Below are 20,406 nucleotides of genomic sequence, written 5' to 3'. Positions count from 1 at the left end.
GTTTATTTATTACTATGGAAATGTTATTGCCATGATTACTTGTTTATAGAGATGTATATATAGATTCCATTTTAGAATTAGTGATTCATTCCATAACTAACATTTGTTGAAAACATTTATCTATTTTTACTGTAAACTGAATCATTATATAATTTATTATAATTTATAAAAAGTTATTGAAGTTACAAAGTTCTTATTTATTTATTTATTTATAGTATTATAATAATATCATTATAATCGCTATAATCAAAGTCGGTAATAGACTTTCTAATAGAGTTTCCGATAGTCTCTGATAGATGGCAGCACGAACGTTTTGTAGACAAGGAGCGCAGCAATGTGCGACAAGGACAGACTTATGTTACGTGACAGACAAGGAATACTATTTGACAAGGACGATAAGAATATAGTCTGGTTAACTGCTTAATAAATCTTGTGATGTATGTAATCTTGTAAAAATAATTGAAACAGATAAAATTCCAAGAATTGTATATTACCTTTCAATATCTTATAATTAACAATTTAAATTCTTAAATTAAATTAAAAGACGTAAAAGACGTCGTGTCATTTTAAATGTATGTATGTAGCAGAAATTTTGTCAAATGATCGAGATGTATCTGCCAGTTACATACTTAAACATTTTACATGTACATATATTTTACATATACTATATATTATATATATCACAAATATCTACGTAGGTATAAATAAATATACACAATAATTGCAGAATAATTAAAAATATTGTATTTCGTAATGAACATAATGTAACAATGTGTAATGTAATAATTTGTTAGAATGTAGACACCTATGTTGTTACAAAACTACTTTGCACATTTATTCAAATATCTCACAAATTACATTCGAGTTTCTGATGAACATAGAAACATATGCAGTATTCACATTTTTTTTTTTTTTTAACCACAAAATGTAGCCTGTCCATTTATTTACTTCCTGCAAAATTATACCGAAGACATGCAGAAATAACTCACAACTACTATTCCCAACAGCCAGATATAGATTTTTAAGCTTCGAAGTGTACAGAATTATACATATTTCTACTGATATTTCCGCTTACATGATGTTCTGCACCAGCGACGTTGCGCCAGCAACTAAATGGATGAAATCATGCCGCCAAATGCCATGGGTACATAAAAATATATTTTTCATAATTGATACACAGCATTTTCACACCCATGATGTAATATAAATAAAGGCATAGATGATTAGTTGTGAAATCGAATTAAAATCCTAAGCTTTAAGAGGAAAATATTCTTTTAACATCTGTATAGATGATAAGTCTTGAAGATCAATACATAACGGATGATCAAATGAAGGCAGCGTATCAAAATACACGCCTTGAGCACGACGTACGGCTCGATATCAATTCTAGTCCTAAACTAGCACGACTTACTCGAATTATGGTCACACTAGGTAAGCACGATTTTGTATTGCATCTTTAAATGAGTTTTAATGATTAGACAATTTGGACTCGACTGAAATTGATAAAGTTAATAATTATCAAATACGATAAGTAGAATAATACAAATTTCATTTGATGCAGCAGATATCCTCAAAGCTTTGCACTGTTGAGATCAGTATTTTATTATTTTATTATTTCATTAAAAACTTTATTATCTTTATAAAAACTTTATAATCTGAAACTTTAGATTTTATTATTTTATTATTTCATTAAAAACAGATAGACATACATGTAACATATATGTATACGTGTTTGATACGTGTAGGTAGAGCGAATTCTCATCCTGACGCTGTGGTTAACATGATGATGGCTGGTGCAAATATCGTTCGTTTGAACATGTCCCACGAGACGGAGAAGTGGCATGCAATCACTGTACAGTCTGTTAGAGAAGCGGGGAACAAAATGTACGAACTCACGAGCGAGGTTTATCCTTTAGGAATTGCAATGGATCTTCACGGTCCTGAAATAAGAACCGGTGTATTCCGTGGTGATGAGAAGAGTATAGTATGATAAAAATCTAGAAACCACTTCAATCAGTATATTTTACAATTATATTGATGATACTGATCAATATCGATATGTATGTGTAGGATAGAATGACGCTTTAAAATGAGACCATTACACAATCTTTTTTACCAAGTTCATTTAAATTATCGGCAATTTTTCACTGTCGTGTGTAGACGAACATTGATATTTGTAGGGATACGCTAAATTAGAAGAGGGTAAATTGGTGAAATTGGTAACCGACGATATAGCAAAACGCGGAGGGTCTGCTAAATGTTTCTGGATTTCTTACTCTGAATTGCCACGCGTGTGCCGAGAAGGGGACAGAATATTGATTGATCGAGGCACCGCTTTGTTACAAGTCTCCTGCATCCGTCAGTTGCATATATTGTCTATAATCGATAGAGAAACGATCGTTGTAAATATTAACGATATATTAATTTGTTCGATGCAGATGAAAAAGCTGTAACTTGTAGGGTCGTTAAAGGTGGTATCGTGAGAGATAACAAATTGGTACAGTTACTAGATAGTACAGTCTCGTTACCACAAATATCGGATAGAGACACCGGGCACGTGAAACTGGCTTCGATGTTGGAATGCGATTTCCTTATAATGAATCATACACGCAACGTAAGGATGTTGCACGGGATGAAAAGTCGCTTGAAGCAAATGGGTATGAATTGAACGAACTGTACATTACACAAATGATTCGCAATGTTCGATAAACAACGCAAATCAATGTTTGATTGAAGGTGTTACTAAAATTTGTGTCGTGGCCAAAATCTCCACGCAGCAAGGTTTGGAGAATTTCGACGAAATCTTAAGTACAGCTGATGCTATTCTCCTCGACAGAAATAGCATCGAAGTGGACGTGGGTAACGAGAAATTGTTTCTAGTGGAGAAAATAATAATTGCAAAATGCATTAGGGTGAGCGTTTATCTACTAAATATGTATTTGCCTTTAATTACGATTTTTATAGTTAACGAAATTACGCCAAATTTTATTACATACTTACACATGAACGATTAGATAATGTTGAAAGATGAAAGAACTTTAAATATCAGAACTTTGATAATATTCAAGATCATAGTTAATTAGGTCGATTTCCCATAGATAGGGAAACCAATTGTGTTAGGGTTTCAAGTGTATAACAACGAAGAGTTAAACATTGACATGAATCTCATTGCACACGCTGTTTTAAATGGAGTCGATGCAATCTTCCTTAAAACCGGTGCTATGAATATGAAGGATATCACTAAACTATTAAAAGACGTTGACATTGTATGCAGGGAAGCTGAAAGCGCTCGATGGCAAAAGGAAATTTTCGACGAATTAAGCTACAAGGTACTCAAGCTGTTGAGTGGAACTGGTATTAATTGAATATCTCGTAATACAAATTGATTGAAAAATTGTATGAATCGATTTCTTTTTGATTAACGTAACATTGAAAATACGATGTATTACTACATATTATTACGTGTTATTTGCACATTTTACGAAAAACAGGTGCCAATACCTTTGGATCCTTTACACGCCATCATAGTCGGAGCAGTCGAGACATCTTTAAAATCAACAGCAGCAGCGATTATCGTTACTACAACAACTGGACGCAGCGCTGTTCTGTTGTCAATGTACCGTCCTCGATGTCTGATTCTTGCAGTTACTCGTCACGGAGTCGTTGCGAGGTGGTTGCAACTCTATTACGGTATCCACTCTCTTCATTACAGAAGTAAATATATCTTCTACTCATTTCATAAAAATAAATATGCTCTCCTTTGTTTTACAAATACATTTTTCGCCTGGCTATACTCAGATCAAGCAGACAAAGTTGAGTTAAAAAACTCTAGGAGTAATAGTATAATATTATATTATTATATTAGTATGTATTATAATATTATATTATATTACATGAGAAATATAACACTAACTGTTAAATTGATATTATTGTAAAAATATTAGCAGTTGTGCCAGATTATAATGCACTATTTTAACAGTTAGTATCTTAATGAAAATGATTATATTTAATGTAATGGTCAACATAGAGGAGTCGTTGGCTGATTGGGGTAAAGATATACAAACCCGAATACAGACTGGTATCGATTCTCTCAGAAGAAAAAGGTACATTAGAGTTGGTGATCCGATCGTGGTTGTTAGCGGATGGCGTCAAGGAACAGGCTTCACTAACTGCGTGCGTATAGTTTACGTATCACCTGGACACGTGGAAAATCAAATCGCGGATTTCGAACCTTGCTGGTGAAATATTTCATTTCTTCCTGTGTGACATGAATGAAATAATTTTTTTCATACCTAGAACAATAAAGCACTAAATGAAGCATTGTTAATTATGACTTTTAGTTATACTTTTCCTGTAACAAGTTCTTCTGATAAAAAAAGAATTACCGTACCGATAAGCTGTAATAATTTATAAGTTGTTGAAACATATGTGAAATATCTAAATCAAATACTGCCGTCAACCAATAGAAATCATATCAAGAAATAACATACTGTACGATATCTATAATCCATAAAAAAAAACTAATTAGTTATCTATTATAAATGCAAGGTCAAGTTACGATGACTAATAATTTATAGAAAAGATATTTTTAGAATAAAAATATGATAGGATCCAACGATTATGCACATATTGGAAATTATATTTATTTTCCATCGTCATCAAGATCTATTGTCACGATATGTATATATGTACATCATGCGTTCAATCAAGCTAGCTATTACTCTGAACAAATATGTTTATTCAGACATTAATAGTCAAGATGTTCAAGTGGACATTAATAATAATGCCAGAATGTAATTTTATATGCCCTCGTGCTGTTTACTTATGACGTTCAGTCGTCGATTAGCTCTATCTTCTTTTTTTAAAGAAGAGGGAAGAACTTACAGCATCGTTTCGAAAAAATCTTACGAGTTCTACAAGTTTGAATAGCCAATTAGAACAAGAAACTAATCAGAGCGAAAGAAATTCTACCGTCTATGGTCTATTAGTATGGCGTACTTGCATTTATGCTCTAATCATAGTTAATCAAGCAGCCTTTTCCAAGATCAGTTATTTCTTACCATTGAAACGTAATTGAACCCCTACTAAGAGTAGAGACAAAGATTTATTTCTTATCCGTGAAACCTTGGTAAGCTTGAGCTCTGTGTATCTAATATTATTTACTGTATGCAGTAAAGTAAAAGACGAAACAATCCGAAAAATTCAAACTGATAACGTAAGTCGTCGATCTGAAGTTAAATTTATTGACAGAAATTTTAAAAATTTCAAACTCGTATCGACCAAAGATTTCTCAATGTCTCTGAACTTGTAAAATAAGCAAGTAGATTGTAGAAGTGAAAAATAGTGAAAAATCATCAATCAAAGAAATTGAATGGCGAAGGAATTGTCATAAGCGTAAGTAATTTCCTTCGTGTCAGAGGAAAAGGATGGAGAAACGCCTCGACTCGTGGCAGTTCGCATGCTCGCTTTCGAGTGGCCACCTGTGCTTACGCCCACGCTCTTCTACCCTGTTCAAACCATCTCAACCCCTATATATATAAGAAGACACTCTCGATACCGCTTCATTTCTCATCGTTACTCTTCTATCGCAACACTCTTCTAATTTCAACCTGAATCGAGTCGACGATTTCTTCGGCATTCTTTCATCCGTATTCATTCCTATTTTCCTTTGGTGAGTTTGTTAACTTTTTCGTGTTTACTGTTAGCTGCTCCTTTGGCACATCTTACCCTTAAACTTTAGTAAAGTTTAATAGACTCTAGTAGAGTCTAATATCGTTTTATCTTCAGGAAATTGAATAAGATGTCAATCAAATTCTACGCGAAATCAATCTTGGTGTTTATTATTGTTGGCTTCGTTATTGGTGCTGAAGATTACACAGATTACGGAGGTAGGTGAAAAAGGTTTAATATAAATTAAAGAAAAATCGAGTACTTAACTTTTGAGTTTAAAGTCGTATTTTAGCAAAGTTAAACGAGTCGGTAACTATGTATCAGTAAATGTTACGATACATTCACTAAGATTAGGATATCGTATTTACAGATGAGGTACCAGACAAAATGCCAATAGAAAATATTCACGAACTGTATAGACTTTTGTTGCAACATAATGCTTTAGAAAATATTGGACTTGGCGAGACTCCGTTGGAACACTTAATGATTCGAAAATCTCAGCGATCGCCTTCGTTGCGTCTACGTTTCGGACGTTCGAATCCTCATTTGTCTGTAAGTTATTTCACATATATGAGCTTTTACTTTGAAATAAAGATCATTCCTGAATTTTAGAATCGTATCTCAAGAGAGCAGTTTCTAATTACGACTCGTGATTACTTCTGTATTTTTCATTTTCGCCATGATGTGACATCTAGAATAGTATTTTTATAAAATTTTTTTTTTTCTTATATTTTTCAGATCGGAATTCCAAGACCTACAAGTGTTATTTCATCATCAAGATTCGACAAGTGAACAAATATGGATAATTATGTTCCCTCGGTTTTCTTCTATTTATTATAAAAACTGCAAAATATGTGTGATATGTTGATATTTGTCAAAAACACTTATGTTGAAGATATTTTTACGAGAAATGTGAATTTTATTTTATTACACATAGAGCATGAGTAATTGCTATTATTTCCTTAATATATGACTTATGTCTTTTTTATTTCATAAATTTTAAATATAATATTTGCGTTTCACTTTTATATTATTTCTAGGTAAAAATTTTATATTATTTCGTGTATAACATGTACAATTTATTAATCCATATTAATCGTTCTAAATTTGCAATGTAAAAAATTTAAACTTTAGAATTAGCTCATTCGTCTTATGTTAAGATTATTTAACAAAATTTTATTCAATGGTTACTTGAAATGTGCCGTTTTTATAGAAGAACAGAGCTTCTTAAGTGAACACACTGCTTCTTTGTCTTTGTAACTCAATTCGCCGACATTTTTAAATTCTGGTCTTGATAAAAGTTGGCTTCGTGCATGGTCCAGAGTAACGGAAAGTGGCATTGTTAAAAGCTTTCTCCAGTTTGTTTTCTCATACTGAATAAGAAACTGTAAATGTAATGTTATAATATAACATATAAATTTGATGTAACAATTTAAATAAAAATTTACTCCTTGATTTTCCTACTTGTTTATTCTATCGCAACCATTTCTACTAATTGTAATACCGACCTGATCAAACGTAGTGTCTTCAATATGGAACATTATGTGTGTTAATGGTTTAACGAGAGGTGATGTTTCAGGTATATTGTCTACAAGTCTGGTAATATCATTTCGTCGTAACTTATACAATAGTAAATCAGACGCGCGAATTAGAAGTTCATGCGTTAGCTGTAATGCAAAGATTTCGTATAAAATTTAAATATAACAATTCAAAGATTCGTATAAATTTTAAATATAACAATTCAATGAAGGAAGATTATGTGTTTTGTAGTACTTTCAAAGCCTGACGCCCAGAACTAGTGAACAACAGTTCGTCGGTATATATTTCAATAATGGAAGACGTGTTGCTCGTTTCCTTAATCTCTGCATTTGGTGCTTGTACACTGAAATATTAGTTTCGTTGCCTTTAAATATTTCCCAAAGTTATAAAATAATCTTACTTCGTTTTTACAAGCTGGAAGAAATCGTCGATTTGAGAAGTGTGCTTGTTGTCTTCGTCGATACTACAAATAGCTTCGGCCAAAGTAGTCACTGTTGCTGGTATATCATTAGGGTCAAAAAAATTTAATTCGTAGTCTATTTCTCGTGTTGTTGAACTGTCTTGTATCTCCGTTTCGCAAATTTCCGAAAATTCGATAAGAACAGTATAGAGAGATGAGCACAAAACGTGAAGGAGAACGTTTCCACCAATTGGATGACAATGGGCAGGAATATTATCGTGCAATGCAAGTACGGTTTTTAAAATTGAAGATGGTAACGTTACGTATAATTCAGTGAAACAGCCAATTACTAATGACATTGCTTGGTACATACTAGCTCCAGTCTGAAAATTATAAATAATTCTTTAAAAGTCAATATTTATTAATTCTTATAATGATTATTAATTCACATCTTATTAAATTCAATTAATTCAAACTCATACTCAGTCAGCTTCTGTATATTTCTGTATATTTCTGTATTCTGTATAGTGTGTAATAAATTAAATTTTCTAATAACAGTTGCAATATAAAAAGTACGTTTATTACGTTTGTTATTAAAATATCATATTCAAAATTAATGATAATGTTAACGTACAACCTTTTTTACCTACATGATTATTTGTAGGTGTTTATTGCTTGCTATTGAAATAAACATAGACAACTTACTCTTACAGCTTCCAACAAAATTTCGATAATTGGATACATCATGTTCTTTAAAGGATTCAAAATTGCATTCAGCCAGGGTGGTCTTGATTGATTCCAAACCTAAATAAATGTGCTTACATTGCATTTACAGACATTGCTTTTTAATATTTTAATGAATACCTGTTGTCGATCCAGATAACTCGACCAATCAGGAAGTTGCTTTAAAGCTGGCACAATAACACAACCAGGATCTTGTGCTATGTATGTTAAGATATACATTAAACTATAAAGGCCTAATGCCGATGTTACTTTCATCGATGGGTTGCACGTTATACCACCGCATAAAAAACCACCGCAACTCTTTCCACCGAGTCGTAATTTTTTAAAATTTTCAAAATCATTTTCAGACGTAAAATTACCGCATTTGTGGATCAAAGTGCTCAATAATATTTTAGCTACCGCATAGTCATTCATAAAGATTACCTACGGAAACTTTTAATTAGAATCCTTTTTCAGTAAGTTAATGCAAATATGTCGCAATGCAACAATGTTGTATTATTAATAAAGATGTAGAAAAAATTATTTTTGTAATTACCTTAATTAACTGGGGCCAATTTGGTTGAGGTTGATGTCTAAGAACGTTTAATTCTAAAATCACACCTCGATCTTTTGGCAAATTTGAGATGTAAACATCAGAATCGATAGAACCTACTAAGTTTGGTGCAGTTATTAATAACCAGGGAGCAGGTTCACGACGTGGTTGCAAAATTGTTAAATTTTCAAGTCCAAAACGAAACACCTTTAATGAAAATTTATCAAATCTAGAAGAAAACTATATAATCTATACCTATATATATGAATTCTTGAAATTCTAATCTCCTACTATAAAGATAATAGATATTATATGTAAATAATGGATAAGTATAAAATGCTGGCAAAAAATTTGTTATAAAAATCACTCTTTTGCGGTAATATGATATTGTTATTCTTCAGTTAGTTAATCGGTTAAAAATATTTGTAATAGAAACAGAATCAAAAGGTGGATTTGATTTTTCACGTTACCTATGGAATAAGCATCAGTAATAAATACAATATATATGGTTATTAATTTGTAGAAAAAAATTAATTAAATAAACCGATGAAGAAAAGCATGCATATCTATTTTCAGTTATTTGAAATTATTAGTTTTATACCTGATATAATTCTTGAAGAGGTGTACCCCTTAATAACAAACAAATCAACAATTCGTTGCATTTCGTGTGTATATCTCTAATAGCAGTGGGTAATTTATTTAATCTCATTCCAATCATTTCATTGGCATTAACACAAGCGCCCAAAGCAAGATATCCAGTACAACAGAGAACATTAAAGGCATCTGTCCAGAACTGTTCGGATCGTACTAAACTCGGTCGACCCTATTTGTTAGTTTATATTTATTTGTATTGATATTATAATTCATATAATTAGATAAATATACGGCAAGTATACGTTTAATTATAAGTGAAAAATTGTAAATATTTAGAAGAGATACGTTACAAAAAGTAATTGGTGCGAGCACGAGAAAATTTAATGGTAACATTCAGTAACATTGTCTGTAATTTGATCTTAAATAAATATGAATACAAGAATAATAACTTGTGTAAAAATACTGCAGAAATGATACTTTAGACTGCAATAGTTGAGATCTTTTTTCATTGTCGTGCATAATAGCACCGCTAGTTCTCAAAATAATATTTAAAAAAGAATAAATTGGTAAAATTATAAGTTGATATAAACAGTCAACATAAGCGTCATATATTCGGAAATATTCTTACATAAACAAATCTTGTAATAATAATGGATAAAGATTCGTTCAACATTCCAGAAAAAACGCGTTGTGCCATTTTTGGAGATACGGTACTCCATAAATCTGTCTTCGTTCCTAAAAATATGAAATCAACTATAAAGATATATGATAAATAAGAATAAAATTGATACATTGTTAAATTTCTGAAATATGTAAAGCTATTTTGCTAATAAATTTCCCAAGCGTTGTTTCAACAGATTTGTTTAACTGTTATTTAGTACTGTTTCGTTTTGGAGAAAATCTTTTGCAAACAGGGAAATTCTCTAAAAACATTTTTAAAGAAAGAACTCTTTATCAAAATGACATTCTTTTGATAAAGAGAAATTAGTAAAAAGATAATAGAAAAGAATGTTTCATAATTTTGAGATAAAACATATTGTATAAAGCAAAAGCTACGTATATATTTCAAAAACGATACAAACTTCCTGAACTTTTCGAATTAATATCTCAATATCAGATGCTATATGTTCGTCATTTTTATTTAGCGAAAATATACTGCTTTCTAACTTTATAATGTGTAATGAAATTGTATGTGTAATTACCTTGTATGTATAGCCACCACATTTGTATTACGAAAGAACATCGCTCCCGTTCAAAAAATGACTTAGTATCGTGCCAACTAAGTGAATCAGCTTCATTAAGTATGTATAACGAAATTAAACGACAATGCAAATCCAATAATCGTTCTGCTACAGCTTCAGCCATTTCATGATAAGATTTATACGATGCGTTTAATTTTTCACTATCCCGAAGAAAAATTATAAAAATTAGAAATTGAAGAACTTGTAATATTATTAATTGGAAATTAATTGAAAATTATGATAAACTAACACCTTGACTGTACGGAAATCAAATTTTTAGCTTGTTGATTATAACACCATAAACAATTTCGTACTAATGCAGCTGCTCCTAAAGTAGCTGTTAATACTGTTAAATCAGCATGATCTAATGATTCTTGGATAAGCAGATGTAAATGTTCTGAAATAATATTATTGTTACAAAATGTGTACATTAAGAGATTTATCTGTTATAAATTTTATATTTATTTCAGTAAAAAGAACTTGGTTTTCTATTTAGCTAAATATTTACAACAACTTAATTTTTCTCCCATCTTTCTCGACAACAAAGTTATAATTTTTACCTAATAATTTATCGGCAGTATCAACAACAAGTAATACAAATTCAGACGGTTGGATTTTTTTGATAACTCTTTCTTCTTCGTTTTCTGCAGTTGCAGATGATTTGTTTTCCATTAAACTTAAACCAGAATGACGTTTAAAAGCAGCTTGAAAATCTGTTTCCCACCACGCAACGATTTTAACTGCGACAAATGATGCATGTCTTGGAAAATCAAGTTTTCCGCCGCTAATACGTGAGCAAAGAGGTTCCTTTAATACGGTTTGCATTTCCTGTATCATTATGACATATGAATTATTGCGCAATAGTAAAGCACGTAACAATAATAGTACCTGATAATACTGCATATCCCGTTGTAATAAAATTCTAACACGGTCTACTAAGTTGCCATCTTCCATAATCTCCATTTTCGTTGTTTCTTCGATAATAATGTTCTTAAAAATAAGTATATAAAAATATTTATCAATAATAAATTTCAGATAATAATATCAAGTAATACTCAATTTGCATATTATTTATTTACATAAATAATTTATACAAAAAAATGTATATTAATCGTTGAATATGTTATTTTTCATAGCATTATTTTTTATGGCAATGTTCAAATTCTTGTGTATTATATTTCTTCTTAATAAACTTCTAAATTGTTTCACGATCTAACAAAACAATGTACTACAAAATATGTGCCATTCTAACATGCAAGTGTCAACATCTCACAAAAATATAAATACTCACACAAATATATTACAATGTTTTATCTGTTTTATATTATTATATATATACATAAATTGTAAGATTGTACATTTCCACTTTAGTAGAGTCAGTTATTTCAATTGATATAACGATTTTAGTCATCAATAAATGGTAAACTAAAGAGATTTTATTGTTGCTTCTCTTTCTTTGCCACTAAAGGAACATTTGTTAAAGTTCGTTTGGCCCCTTATAATCGCTGGTATTTCATCATTAAGTAATTCGTGTAATGTTTTTCCATCATGTTTATAGATCCATCTACCATTTACAAAATCATATCGCTTTGGACCAGACTTTGGAGAAGATAACCAAATTTGTTTATTTGGAGTCTGACGATTTATAACATATGTACCATGGGAATTACCAAACTTAATAGTTAATACTCCATCCTATAACAGCAATTGTGATATTATTATTTATAAATTATGTAACACAGTTATAGAACGAAGCTTTGCTAATAAAACATACCCCATACGATACATCTGCATCTGATAAATGTGTTGCTTGCTCTATTATTTCATCAAAATATTCCGTTAAAGAGTCAAGTGTTTCATCAGAAACTTTTTCAAATTGTACAGGTGTTAGTTCTCTGTATAAAAGAAAAACTTTACTATATATTATTCATTATTTATTTTCATCAATATACTTTTGTACTCTTACATAACTACATAAATTAAGAGTTAATTGAAGTTACTTAAAAAAAAAAACATAAATACATCTTTCCCTATTTATAATGAAATACACAAAGATATCAAAAATGTATTAATAATGGCAATGTTGAAATGTCACTAACAAGAATTATGAAGTTATAAAATTATATATAAACAAAATAATTTATCATTGTTAGTATCACATACTTACTCTGCAATTGAAAATCCGGTACTATTATTTGAGCTAAAATAAGCTATTAATTTATAACTTAATGTCTTTACTTCATTATTTTTATTTGTATACTTTTTAGAGTGCAATACAAGATAACCTATACTTTTCGAATACTTTACATCGATCGTTTGCGTTAAACATCTGTTTATAATCTTTGATGCTAAATCATACGATAAAATTCTTGAAAGACTGCTTCTTCTTACGCTTCTAGTTAATAGCATGATACAAATTTTTTATATATTGTATATTGATCAAACGAAACGCCGCATCAAAGGGACACATCGCCATGCGTATACTCTGCGCAAAACATTAGGTTATAAGGTGTACACATATAAAATATATATCTATGTACACGTTTATATAAGGGATTATTTTTACTTGTAACGCGGGAATTATATTTCACATTATATGTATTCCGTGTTGTACGAAAATGACGTGAAAAGACTAAAATAAATTCTTATTCGAAGTAATGCTATTAATTCTGCATACGTAGTAATAATTACGTAAGTCCTTTTTATCGTATAAAACTAAATATGACTTTCGAATCAATTTAAAAATGAAAGAGTTGAGTGTATAGCAAATTAATTATAAAGAGTTGAGTGTATAGCAAATTAATTATTAATTTCAATGAGGATTAAGTTGTAACGTATTCTTTAATAAATAAAATATTAAATAGAAAATTTAAAAAGGAATTCGAAAAGCTGTAGGACCAATTACGGTTGTGTTAATGTTAACGAAATCAGTGTAGAGTGGACAGTAATCTATGCAACCTCATGTTTCTTATTTTTGCACAGAGAGTCTAGAGATAATTTTTGTTTCATCAGCTAAATCATTCTTAAGAAACATGTGTCGTTACAACATTTTCTCCATTTTAATTTTCTTACTCTCTTTAAACTATTTGACACAAGTAAATTCTTACGTGCCATCTACGCCAATGTTTGAAATTTTAAACCCAAAAGGAATTCGCATATCAATACCAGGTAAATAAATAATAACCATTATAAAGTAATACAGTGCTGTGTCATTTTTTTTTTATTGCAAAATTATCTATTTTTGTTATATGTTGGTTTTATTGGACAATGTCTTATAAAATTGCTATATATCTCTATTATAATGACTGATTTTACACGACATTTTTATACGTGATTTTATACTGATAAAAAGTAATAAATTTCTTCCAAAAAATTAAATTATTACACCAAGATAAATTAAGATATTTATTAATATATTTAAAAATCTACAAAGTAGAACAATATGGGTTGTTACTTTGTTATCAATATTGCGTTATTACACTACTTCTTCAGGTCAAGCTCATACATTTTTTTTTCCTTATAGTAAGTTTATACAATGTTCAAATTTTTAAAAAGCTATAAATTACATAATAATAATAATTGCATAGATATATTTGCTAGAGCTTCCTCGTCAGAAATTTTTTTAGAAATTCGTATGTAATACAGTCATTTTATTACACATTTATTCAAAAATTTCATTTTTATTTTAATAATATTTTAATATGTTTTGTATAATAAATGCAACGTATTCTTTCAATTTTATAACAGATGAACCAGGCTTGCAATTTTTTGCGTTTCAAGGGAATATAAATAAGGCTATTGAATTAAACGAAATAGGACGAATATCGAATGAAGTGTATAGAAAGGACAATGGAAAATGGACAATTCAAAATCAAAATATAAACTTAATGAAAGGAAATGTTATACATTATTGGATTTACGTGCAAGTTAAGGAAGTAATGTATAACAAAAACGGAACCTGGAAAGGTATGAACGTTTACCTATATTGCACATTTATATTATTTGCTATGTTGTTATTCTTGTAACTAATACAAATGTTACTAAAATATTTGAATTAATGACAAATTTATTAATAATGTAATAATGGAAATATATTGATACTGAAAAAACGATTCTTCGAATCACTCTTAATCACTCTCGTTAATCACTCCAAATTGTTAAATAAGTAGAGATTATATTGCTGTATATCGTTATATGGTATAAATAAAATTTGTAAGTAGCAGTATACATGTAACAAATATAGAAAAGTATTTTCTAATTATAGTTAGTCAGTTAGTGTTCAATGAAACTTTCGACTCCTTTAATAAATCAATTTGGAAATACGAAGTGAAAATACCATTAAATCCAGTGAGTAAATACACTAAATACATTAGTTTTGATCGATAATCAAATTTAGGTACATAGTTCTTTTGTTATAGGACTATGAATTTTGTATTTACCACAATGAACAACAGCCAACAGTATCTGTTAAAAATGGGATACTCAAAATCAAACCAATGATTTTAGAAAAAGACTATGGTGAAGATATAACTGCATATGGAACATTAATACTTAGCGAGTGAGTGTAATATAAATTTTTAAAATGTAGGATGCATTACAAAATTGTCCGATTAAAATTAAATTTAATTAACGTCTTAAAGATGTCTTTTATTTGTAAAAATTATGAAGATATAGAGATTATAATTTAGATATAATTTAAAGTGCTTTTACTCATCATAGGTGTACCAGTAAGATTTCAGCTGAATGTTTGCGTAAAGCCACATCGTTCAATATTTTACCGCCTATTGTATCTACCAGATTAATCACGAGCAGTTTTCATTTTCGATACGGTAAAATTGAAATAAGAGCAAAATTCCCTGAAGGTGACTGGTTATATCCAGGTAAATATTAATCCTGATGAAGAACGACGTCTGCGTATTGTAGTGATTCCTGCGCAACCTTTCAAAATTTATTTCAACAAATTTCATAATTACATATAAACAAAATTAGCATGTAACCATTTATTATCACCATTCAGATCATTACAGAAATCATTATTAGACCTGTCTAATTATTGTTATTAATGTAATTTAAATTTATGGAAATTATCAAAAAATCTAAATCATCAATAACAGATGTCATCTTCGAAGAGACAATTCAAGTATACAATGTGTACGTTTATAAGACAAAGACTTAATAAAAAACTAATGACCTAATATATATAAAAGGAATGAAAATAATTAATTTAATTAGCTTTAGTAATAATTAATAAAATAGGAATTAAATATTGTATTCAATTCCAACAGAAATGTGGCTTAAACCAAAGTATGGTTATTATGGTTCCGATTATTCCAGCGGATGTGTTATCCTCGGTCTTGCACGTGGAAACGATAATTTAATTAACGCTACCAATGGAAGCATCTATGATTCAAGAAGATTAGATTTTGGAATCCGTGTAGGTAAAGATACAAACGATACGAACGTTACAAATTACATGGTTTCTCAGATACGAGAAAATGGCTTAAGCTGGACAAAAGATTTTCATACTTATACAACAATTTGGGATCTTGACGGATTCCAATTTTTCGTAGACGATAAAGAAGTTGATAAATTAAAACCTCCAACGGATGGTTGGATATATGGGAGTTATTTCAACAAAATGGCACCTTTTGATCAAGAAGTATGTATTTGAAAAACCAACATATTTTAACTAACAAATATACATATAATTTTTGACTTTAACAATCTTTACTATACCGTAATAGTTTCGTATCGTAATTGGTGTGGGAGTTGGTGGTATTCGCGTATTTCCTGATAAAACAACTAGCTCCGAACACGCAAAACCGTGGAAAAATGTTGGTGCCAAGGTAAATATAACTTTTTTTATAATACCATTATTTTTGTAACATTGATCAAATACAATTAACTGACGATATTTGATATATTCTAGGCAATGTTGAACTTTTGGCATGCAAAAGATCTGTGGTTGCCAAGTTGGAAAAAAAATACCGCGCTCGAAATTGATTATATTCGGGTATGGTCATTTTAAAATTGCGCTATTATTAAAAATTTATGTAAACATAAAAGAGTACTAGATAAATTATAAATGAACATAAGTTATAATCATAAGTCAATTTGTACACATCGTAGTAACTCTAAGTTTCTCCGTTACTAGTTTTAAATATACTTTGTACTAATTAAATATAGCGCAATGTTTCCGCAAATAATATAAATTATTTAAATATATAAATATGTCCGCCTTCGTAGAGATGAATCAAATATTGCCATACCTATAAAATGCCATCAAATTTATCATTAATCATTGTGTCCTTTTCAATTTCGCAATTAATCAATAATTTGTACAAAAGAAATAAATAAATTTATTCAAATAAATATAAAAATGAAATCGCAATCTAGGCCAAATGTTATAATACAAACTATCGGTAAATGTATATCAACAAAACGATCGAAGAAGAAAGATAATTTAAAAGAGAAAATAAATTATGTATATATATATATATATATATATATATATGTATATATATATATATATATATATATATATATATATATATATATATATATATATATATATATATAATATAGAATGTAATGAACATTTTATTTTAGGGCATACTTCGATAATACTTTCTTATATCTAACAATAAGTGAATTTATTCTTCAAAATAATTTCCATTGTATTCAACAAAATATCCTTTACATATAGGTTCAAAATCACCATTCTGACTTTCCTTTGAAATCTACGTATCTGTGAACGTATGACGTGAAATTTCGAAATGTCATATTTATTTTGTTCTTAGATAATATAGAAGATAATATATTTTATTAATTCTTTTCATTAATCATGCGAAATACATGATAATTTTTTTGAAGTGGTAAAAGACTCTTCAAACTCGACTCTTCCTTCAAACCGGTTTTTCTTGAATAACATCAAGAAATAAAGAAATAAGAGAAAGAGATAGCAAGTTTCAGTTGGTTCATTGCATAGTGAGATCAGAACTAGTTAATTGATGGATTAGTTTTCATATCTTCTCAACATATCAAAATTTTAACAAAGGTGATATTTTTTACTTTTGTTTTAAATCCTTAAAATTTGTTTCTCTTATTGTAAATTTTATATATTTCATTTTTATATTTTTTAGAATCCTTATGCACGCTATATTAAACAGTATATTAATTTTTATATTAAACTGCATATTAGTCTATTGTTCTATTTCAAATGTCAAGATTAATTATTTTTCTCTTTATAACTATAATTCATTTAATTTATGGATTGGACAGTAATATGAATTTTCAATCAAAATATTCCAGTAAGTATAACAATTTACTAATATAACAAGTAATTATTCCATACTAACTTATTTTGATAAAATAAAATACAACAACGGATATAACATTAAAGTATATAAAGATCTTTTTCTACGTTCTACTTACACGTAAACAAAAATTTAAAAAAATATATTATTTATATAATACTTTATAAATTGTACTTTTTTCCTGATTTGTTTTTTAGAATATTTATACATTTTATTTATATATGTAACATGTATAACATTCTATGTTTCCAGGATATGAATTCATTTTACGTAAGTGTATAGCCAGTGCTCAATTAAATAGGAAACACCAAAGTAAAGACATATTAAATACTACTTTAAATAAACCTATTCAAGATTTGTTACACAAGCCACCATATATTTCAATTGTAAAGCCAGAGAACAATTCAACTTTCCAACAGGTACAAACTCTAAATTTGAAATTGAATAATAGTCATCCATTTAATAATTCTAAAATAAACCATAACAATGTGGATATGGGAAGCTATTTTACGAAACATATAAAAAATACACCTTTAAGGACTTTGAACATTAAAACTACTCAAAGTTTATTGCCTATATTTACAAAAAAAAATTTGTTACCTGAATTTAAAAAAATCACCAGTAAAACTACAAATTCATCCAGCAATATTATAGTTATTAAATCAGCAATATAAATGTTAAAACATCGTGATGATAGTTATGTTCTGATGTAAAAGAATACACATATAAAAAAACACAATATTGTAATTATGTTTATTGTTAATGTCATCATCGAAAAAACAAAATTAATATGTCAAACATAACAAATTGTTTATTATTGTGAAGACTGAGCTTGTTGAACTGTTTCTGGTAAGGTTTGTAATTCTACCTATAAAAAGTAAAAAAATTAGTTATTTGTACCTCACATGTATTTAGGAATAAATAATTTAAATTATGCCTTTGTAATTTTCATTGCCACTCCTTCTGGCAAATTTCTCTCTATGTATTCTAAATATGTGTCTGCAGTTGAGCCAGTCAAATTAAAAAGATCAAGATATCTATAATATGTTCTTGTTTCATATTGAACTCGATGTTTCTTATGAACGTGGACAGACTTAAGTACTGTTAATCTTTCAAATACAGGTTTTCTAATTGCAACACTGTTAATTTTAAATTTATATTTTTATATTACCTTGTACATATCTTTATGAATTATTTTAAAACATTTTATATTAAAACTTACTGCCTGCCAACAATTATATCTAAATGATTTGCTGCCATAACAGCGAATTCTCCATAGCTTTTGAGAACAGCAGCATCATTTCCTCTGACTTCGATTTCCAACTTCTTGTACAGTTTATCAACCTAAATGTATTAAGTATTATTGCATTAGAAAATATTGAAAAACATTAAAAATATTTGATCAATTGTGATCATTTCCTATGTTGTATAGATTTGAGACTGACAATTGACAATCATCTGTTTTTAATCATTAATTATACCTTATGATAAATACATAAAACAAAATAAAGTAATCTATGTATCAATACATTCTTGATTATTCTATATAGTTATTCATGAATAAAATATATCATCATATACTTCTGTGGAAACAGATGAAGTATTTCCATCTGAAGCTTCTATTAAATTCTCAGGTGCACTCTTAATTGAAGTTTTGGATTCTTTTAATTTTTCACTTAAATTCTCAGATTCCTGTGAAGTTTTAGCTAAGTTTTCAGTTACATTTGAAACATCACTTGAATTTTCATGTAGAATATTAGTTGAAAATAATGTATTCCGTAATAATTTTGTGTATCCAGCATTATATGAATTTCTGGCTATGTTGTTTATATGCGAAAGAGAAAATATCTGAAAAATATTAGAGGTTACTCTTAACCTAAATTACGCTTGAGCAAATTTCTTTAATCGTTGCACCTTTGAACGAAGCATTTGTCCCTTTTGTTTATATAATTATGAAATGAATTAATTAAAATATTATTATTCAGAAATTTGATAAAATTTAGATATGAATGTAAATATTTTTTCTTTTATGTAAATACATCATAAATTTCGCACAGTAGATAACACGTGTATAAATAATGAGAATCACAAACACGGATACACAAATAATGTAATAGTACACATATCTATGTACATTAGATGTATATATAGAGTGTATCTTTACATGAAAACATAAAATAACAGTATATTGTATTATTACGTTTTTATTAGATTAATAAGTATTTATAAAGAATAAAAATTGTAAATTTTTTGTATACTACATCTAGTACTAAATTAAAGATCATTATTTACATATTTATCAATTTTCATATTCATACGAACATTATTATATGTTAACACTACTTCAGTATGTATTTTTAATACACTACA

At 28.8% G+C, this 20,406-nt stretch overlaps 7 protein-coding genes and 1 long non-coding RNA gene across 15 annotated transcripts; 4 read left to right on the top strand and 4 right to left on the bottom strand.

The window, feature by feature from the left end:
• Positions 1 to 346: 346 nt before the first annotated feature.
• Positions 347 to 4,330, top strand: LOC122533742 (pyruvate kinase-like). 4 transcript variants are annotated; one of them, XM_043663749.1, is made up of 9 exons: positions 347 to 437; positions 1,008 to 1,144; positions 1,290 to 1,431; positions 1,746 to 1,984; positions 2,181 to 2,358; positions 2,439 to 2,657; positions 2,737 to 2,912; positions 3,099 to 3,329; positions 3,492 to 4,166. In XM_043663749.1, the coding sequence occupies exons 2-9, from the start codon at positions 1,076 to 1,078 to the stop codon at positions 3,933 to 3,935; spliced, it is 1,698 nt and encodes a 565-aa protein (XP_043519684.1). In that variant the 5' UTR covers positions 347 to 437; positions 1,008 to 1,075; the 3' UTR covers positions 3,936 to 4,166. The 4 variants fall into 4 exon arrangements, with proteins under 4 accessions (XP_043519684.1, XP_043519683.1, XP_043519685.1 ...); XM_043663748.1 differs by having other exon boundaries at positions 932 to 1,144; XM_043663750.1 differs by lacking the exon at positions 347 to 437 and having other exon boundaries at positions 788 to 1,144; positions 3,492 to 3,714; positions 4,028 to 4,330.
• On the bottom strand, positions 2,121 to 3,578 carry LOC122533749. The gene is made up of 2 exons (XR_006307771.1): positions 3,502 to 3,578; positions 2,121 to 2,376 (listed from the first exon to the last, which is right to left on the bottom strand). It is a non-coding gene; the product is annotated as an uncharacterized LOC122533749 (long non-coding RNA).
• Positions 4,331 to 5,585: 1,255 nt separating the features above from the next.
• On the top strand, positions 5,586 to 6,697 carry LOC122533748 (short neuropeptide F-like). The gene is made up of 4 exons (XM_043663758.1): positions 5,586 to 5,671; positions 5,788 to 5,888; positions 6,041 to 6,222; positions 6,409 to 6,697. Exons 2-4 carry the CDS (start codon positions 5,801 to 5,803, stop codon positions 6,460 to 6,462), a joined length of 324 nt encoding a protein of 107 aa, XP_043519693.1. The 5' UTR covers positions 5,586 to 5,671; positions 5,788 to 5,800; the 3' UTR covers positions 6,463 to 6,697.
• A 95-nt stretch (positions 6,698 to 6,792) lies between these two features.
• LOC122533741 lies at positions 6,793 to 12,140 on the bottom strand. Of its 2 annotated transcripts, XM_043663744.1 has the most exons (14): positions 12,012 to 12,140; positions 11,609 to 11,710; positions 11,281 to 11,548; positions 10,973 to 11,117; positions 10,682 to 10,881; positions 10,108 to 10,214; positions 9,487 to 9,708; positions 8,889 to 9,092; positions 8,474 to 8,776; positions 8,315 to 8,413; positions 7,610 to 7,992; positions 7,444 to 7,552; positions 7,179 to 7,337; positions 6,793 to 7,055 (listed from the first exon to the last, which is right to left on the bottom strand). In XM_043663744.1, exons 2-14 carry the CDS (start codon positions 11,681 to 11,683, stop codon positions 6,858 to 6,860), a joined length of 2,472 nt encoding a protein of 823 aa, XP_043519679.1. In that variant the 5' UTR covers positions 11,684 to 11,710; positions 12,012 to 12,140; the 3' UTR covers positions 6,793 to 6,857. The 2 variants fall into 2 exon arrangements, with proteins under 2 accessions (XP_043519679.1, XP_043519680.1); XM_043663745.1 differs by lacking the exons at positions 6,793 to 7,055; positions 7,444 to 7,552 and having other exon boundaries at positions 7,183 to 7,337.
• Positions 12,141 to 12,145: 5 nt separating this feature from the next.
• On the bottom strand, positions 12,146 to 13,414 carry LOC122533745 (frataxin, mitochondrial). 2 transcript variants are annotated; one of them, XM_043663755.1, is made up of 4 exons: positions 13,287 to 13,414; positions 12,888 to 13,205; positions 12,495 to 12,615; positions 12,146 to 12,415 (listed from the first exon to the last, which is right to left on the bottom strand). In XM_043663755.1, the coding sequence occupies exons 2-4, from the start codon at positions 13,127 to 13,129 to the stop codon at positions 12,146 to 12,148; spliced, it is 633 nt and encodes a 210-aa protein (XP_043519690.1). In that variant the 5' UTR covers positions 13,130 to 13,205; positions 13,287 to 13,414. The 2 variants fall into 2 exon arrangements, with proteins under 2 accessions (XP_043519690.1, XP_043519689.1); XM_043663754.1 differs by having other exon boundaries at positions 12,888 to 13,414.
• Positions 13,415 to 13,546: 132 nt separating this feature from the next.
• Positions 13,547 to 17,049, top strand: LOC122533743 (beta-1,3-glucan-binding protein-like). Of its 2 annotated transcripts, none has more exons than XM_043663751.1 (8): positions 13,547 to 13,888; positions 14,468 to 14,686; positions 14,979 to 15,067; positions 15,139 to 15,278; positions 15,440 to 15,600; positions 16,006 to 16,379; positions 16,465 to 16,566; positions 16,650 to 17,049. In XM_043663751.1, the coding sequence occupies exons 1-8, from the start codon at positions 13,672 to 13,674 to the stop codon at positions 16,746 to 16,748; spliced, it is 1,401 nt and encodes a 466-aa protein (XP_043519686.1). In that variant the 5' UTR covers positions 13,547 to 13,671; the 3' UTR covers positions 16,749 to 17,049. The 2 variants fall into 2 exon arrangements, with proteins under 2 accessions (XP_043519686.1, XP_043519687.1); XM_043663752.1 differs by having other exon boundaries at positions 13,548 to 13,888; positions 14,985 to 15,067; positions 16,650 to 17,047.
• Positions 17,050 to 17,093: 44 nt separating this feature from the next.
• Positions 17,094 to 18,971, top strand: LOC122533747. 2 transcript variants are annotated; one of them, XM_043663756.1, is made up of 3 exons: positions 17,318 to 17,777; positions 17,863 to 18,030; positions 18,289 to 18,971. In XM_043663756.1, the coding sequence occupies exons 2-3, from the start codon at positions 17,940 to 17,942 to the stop codon at positions 18,708 to 18,710; spliced, it is 513 nt and encodes a 170-aa protein (XP_043519691.1). In that variant the 5' UTR covers positions 17,318 to 17,777; positions 17,863 to 17,939; the 3' UTR covers positions 18,711 to 18,971. The 2 variants fall into 2 exon arrangements, with proteins under 2 accessions (XP_043519692.1, XP_043519691.1); XM_043663757.1 differs by lacking the exons at positions 17,318 to 17,777; positions 17,863 to 18,030 and adding an exon at positions 17,094 to 17,142.
• LOC122533744 (28S ribosomal protein S10, mitochondrial) lies at positions 18,776 to 20,127 on the bottom strand. Its single transcript, XM_043663753.1, has 5 exons — positions 19,951 to 20,127; positions 19,618 to 19,884; positions 19,259 to 19,380; positions 18,974 to 19,175; positions 18,776 to 18,904 (listed from the first exon to the last, which is right to left on the bottom strand). Exons 1-5 carry the CDS (start codon positions 19,963 to 19,965, stop codon positions 18,851 to 18,853), a joined length of 660 nt encoding a protein of 219 aa, XP_043519688.1. The 5' UTR covers positions 19,966 to 20,127; the 3' UTR covers positions 18,776 to 18,850.
• Positions 20,128 to 20,406: the final 279 nt, after the last annotated feature.

This window comes from Frieseomelitta varia, unplaced genomic scaffold (assembly GCF_011392965.1).
Source record: "Frieseomelitta varia isolate USP_RPSP 00005682 unplaced genomic scaffold, Fvar_1.2 scaffold_550, whole genome shotgun sequence".
NCBI lineage: Eukaryota > Metazoa > Arthropoda > Insecta > Hymenoptera > Apidae > Frieseomelitta > Frieseomelitta varia.
The sequence above is the reverse complement of the archived record's forward strand: the minus strand, read 5'-3'. Positions and strand labels throughout refer to the sequence as shown.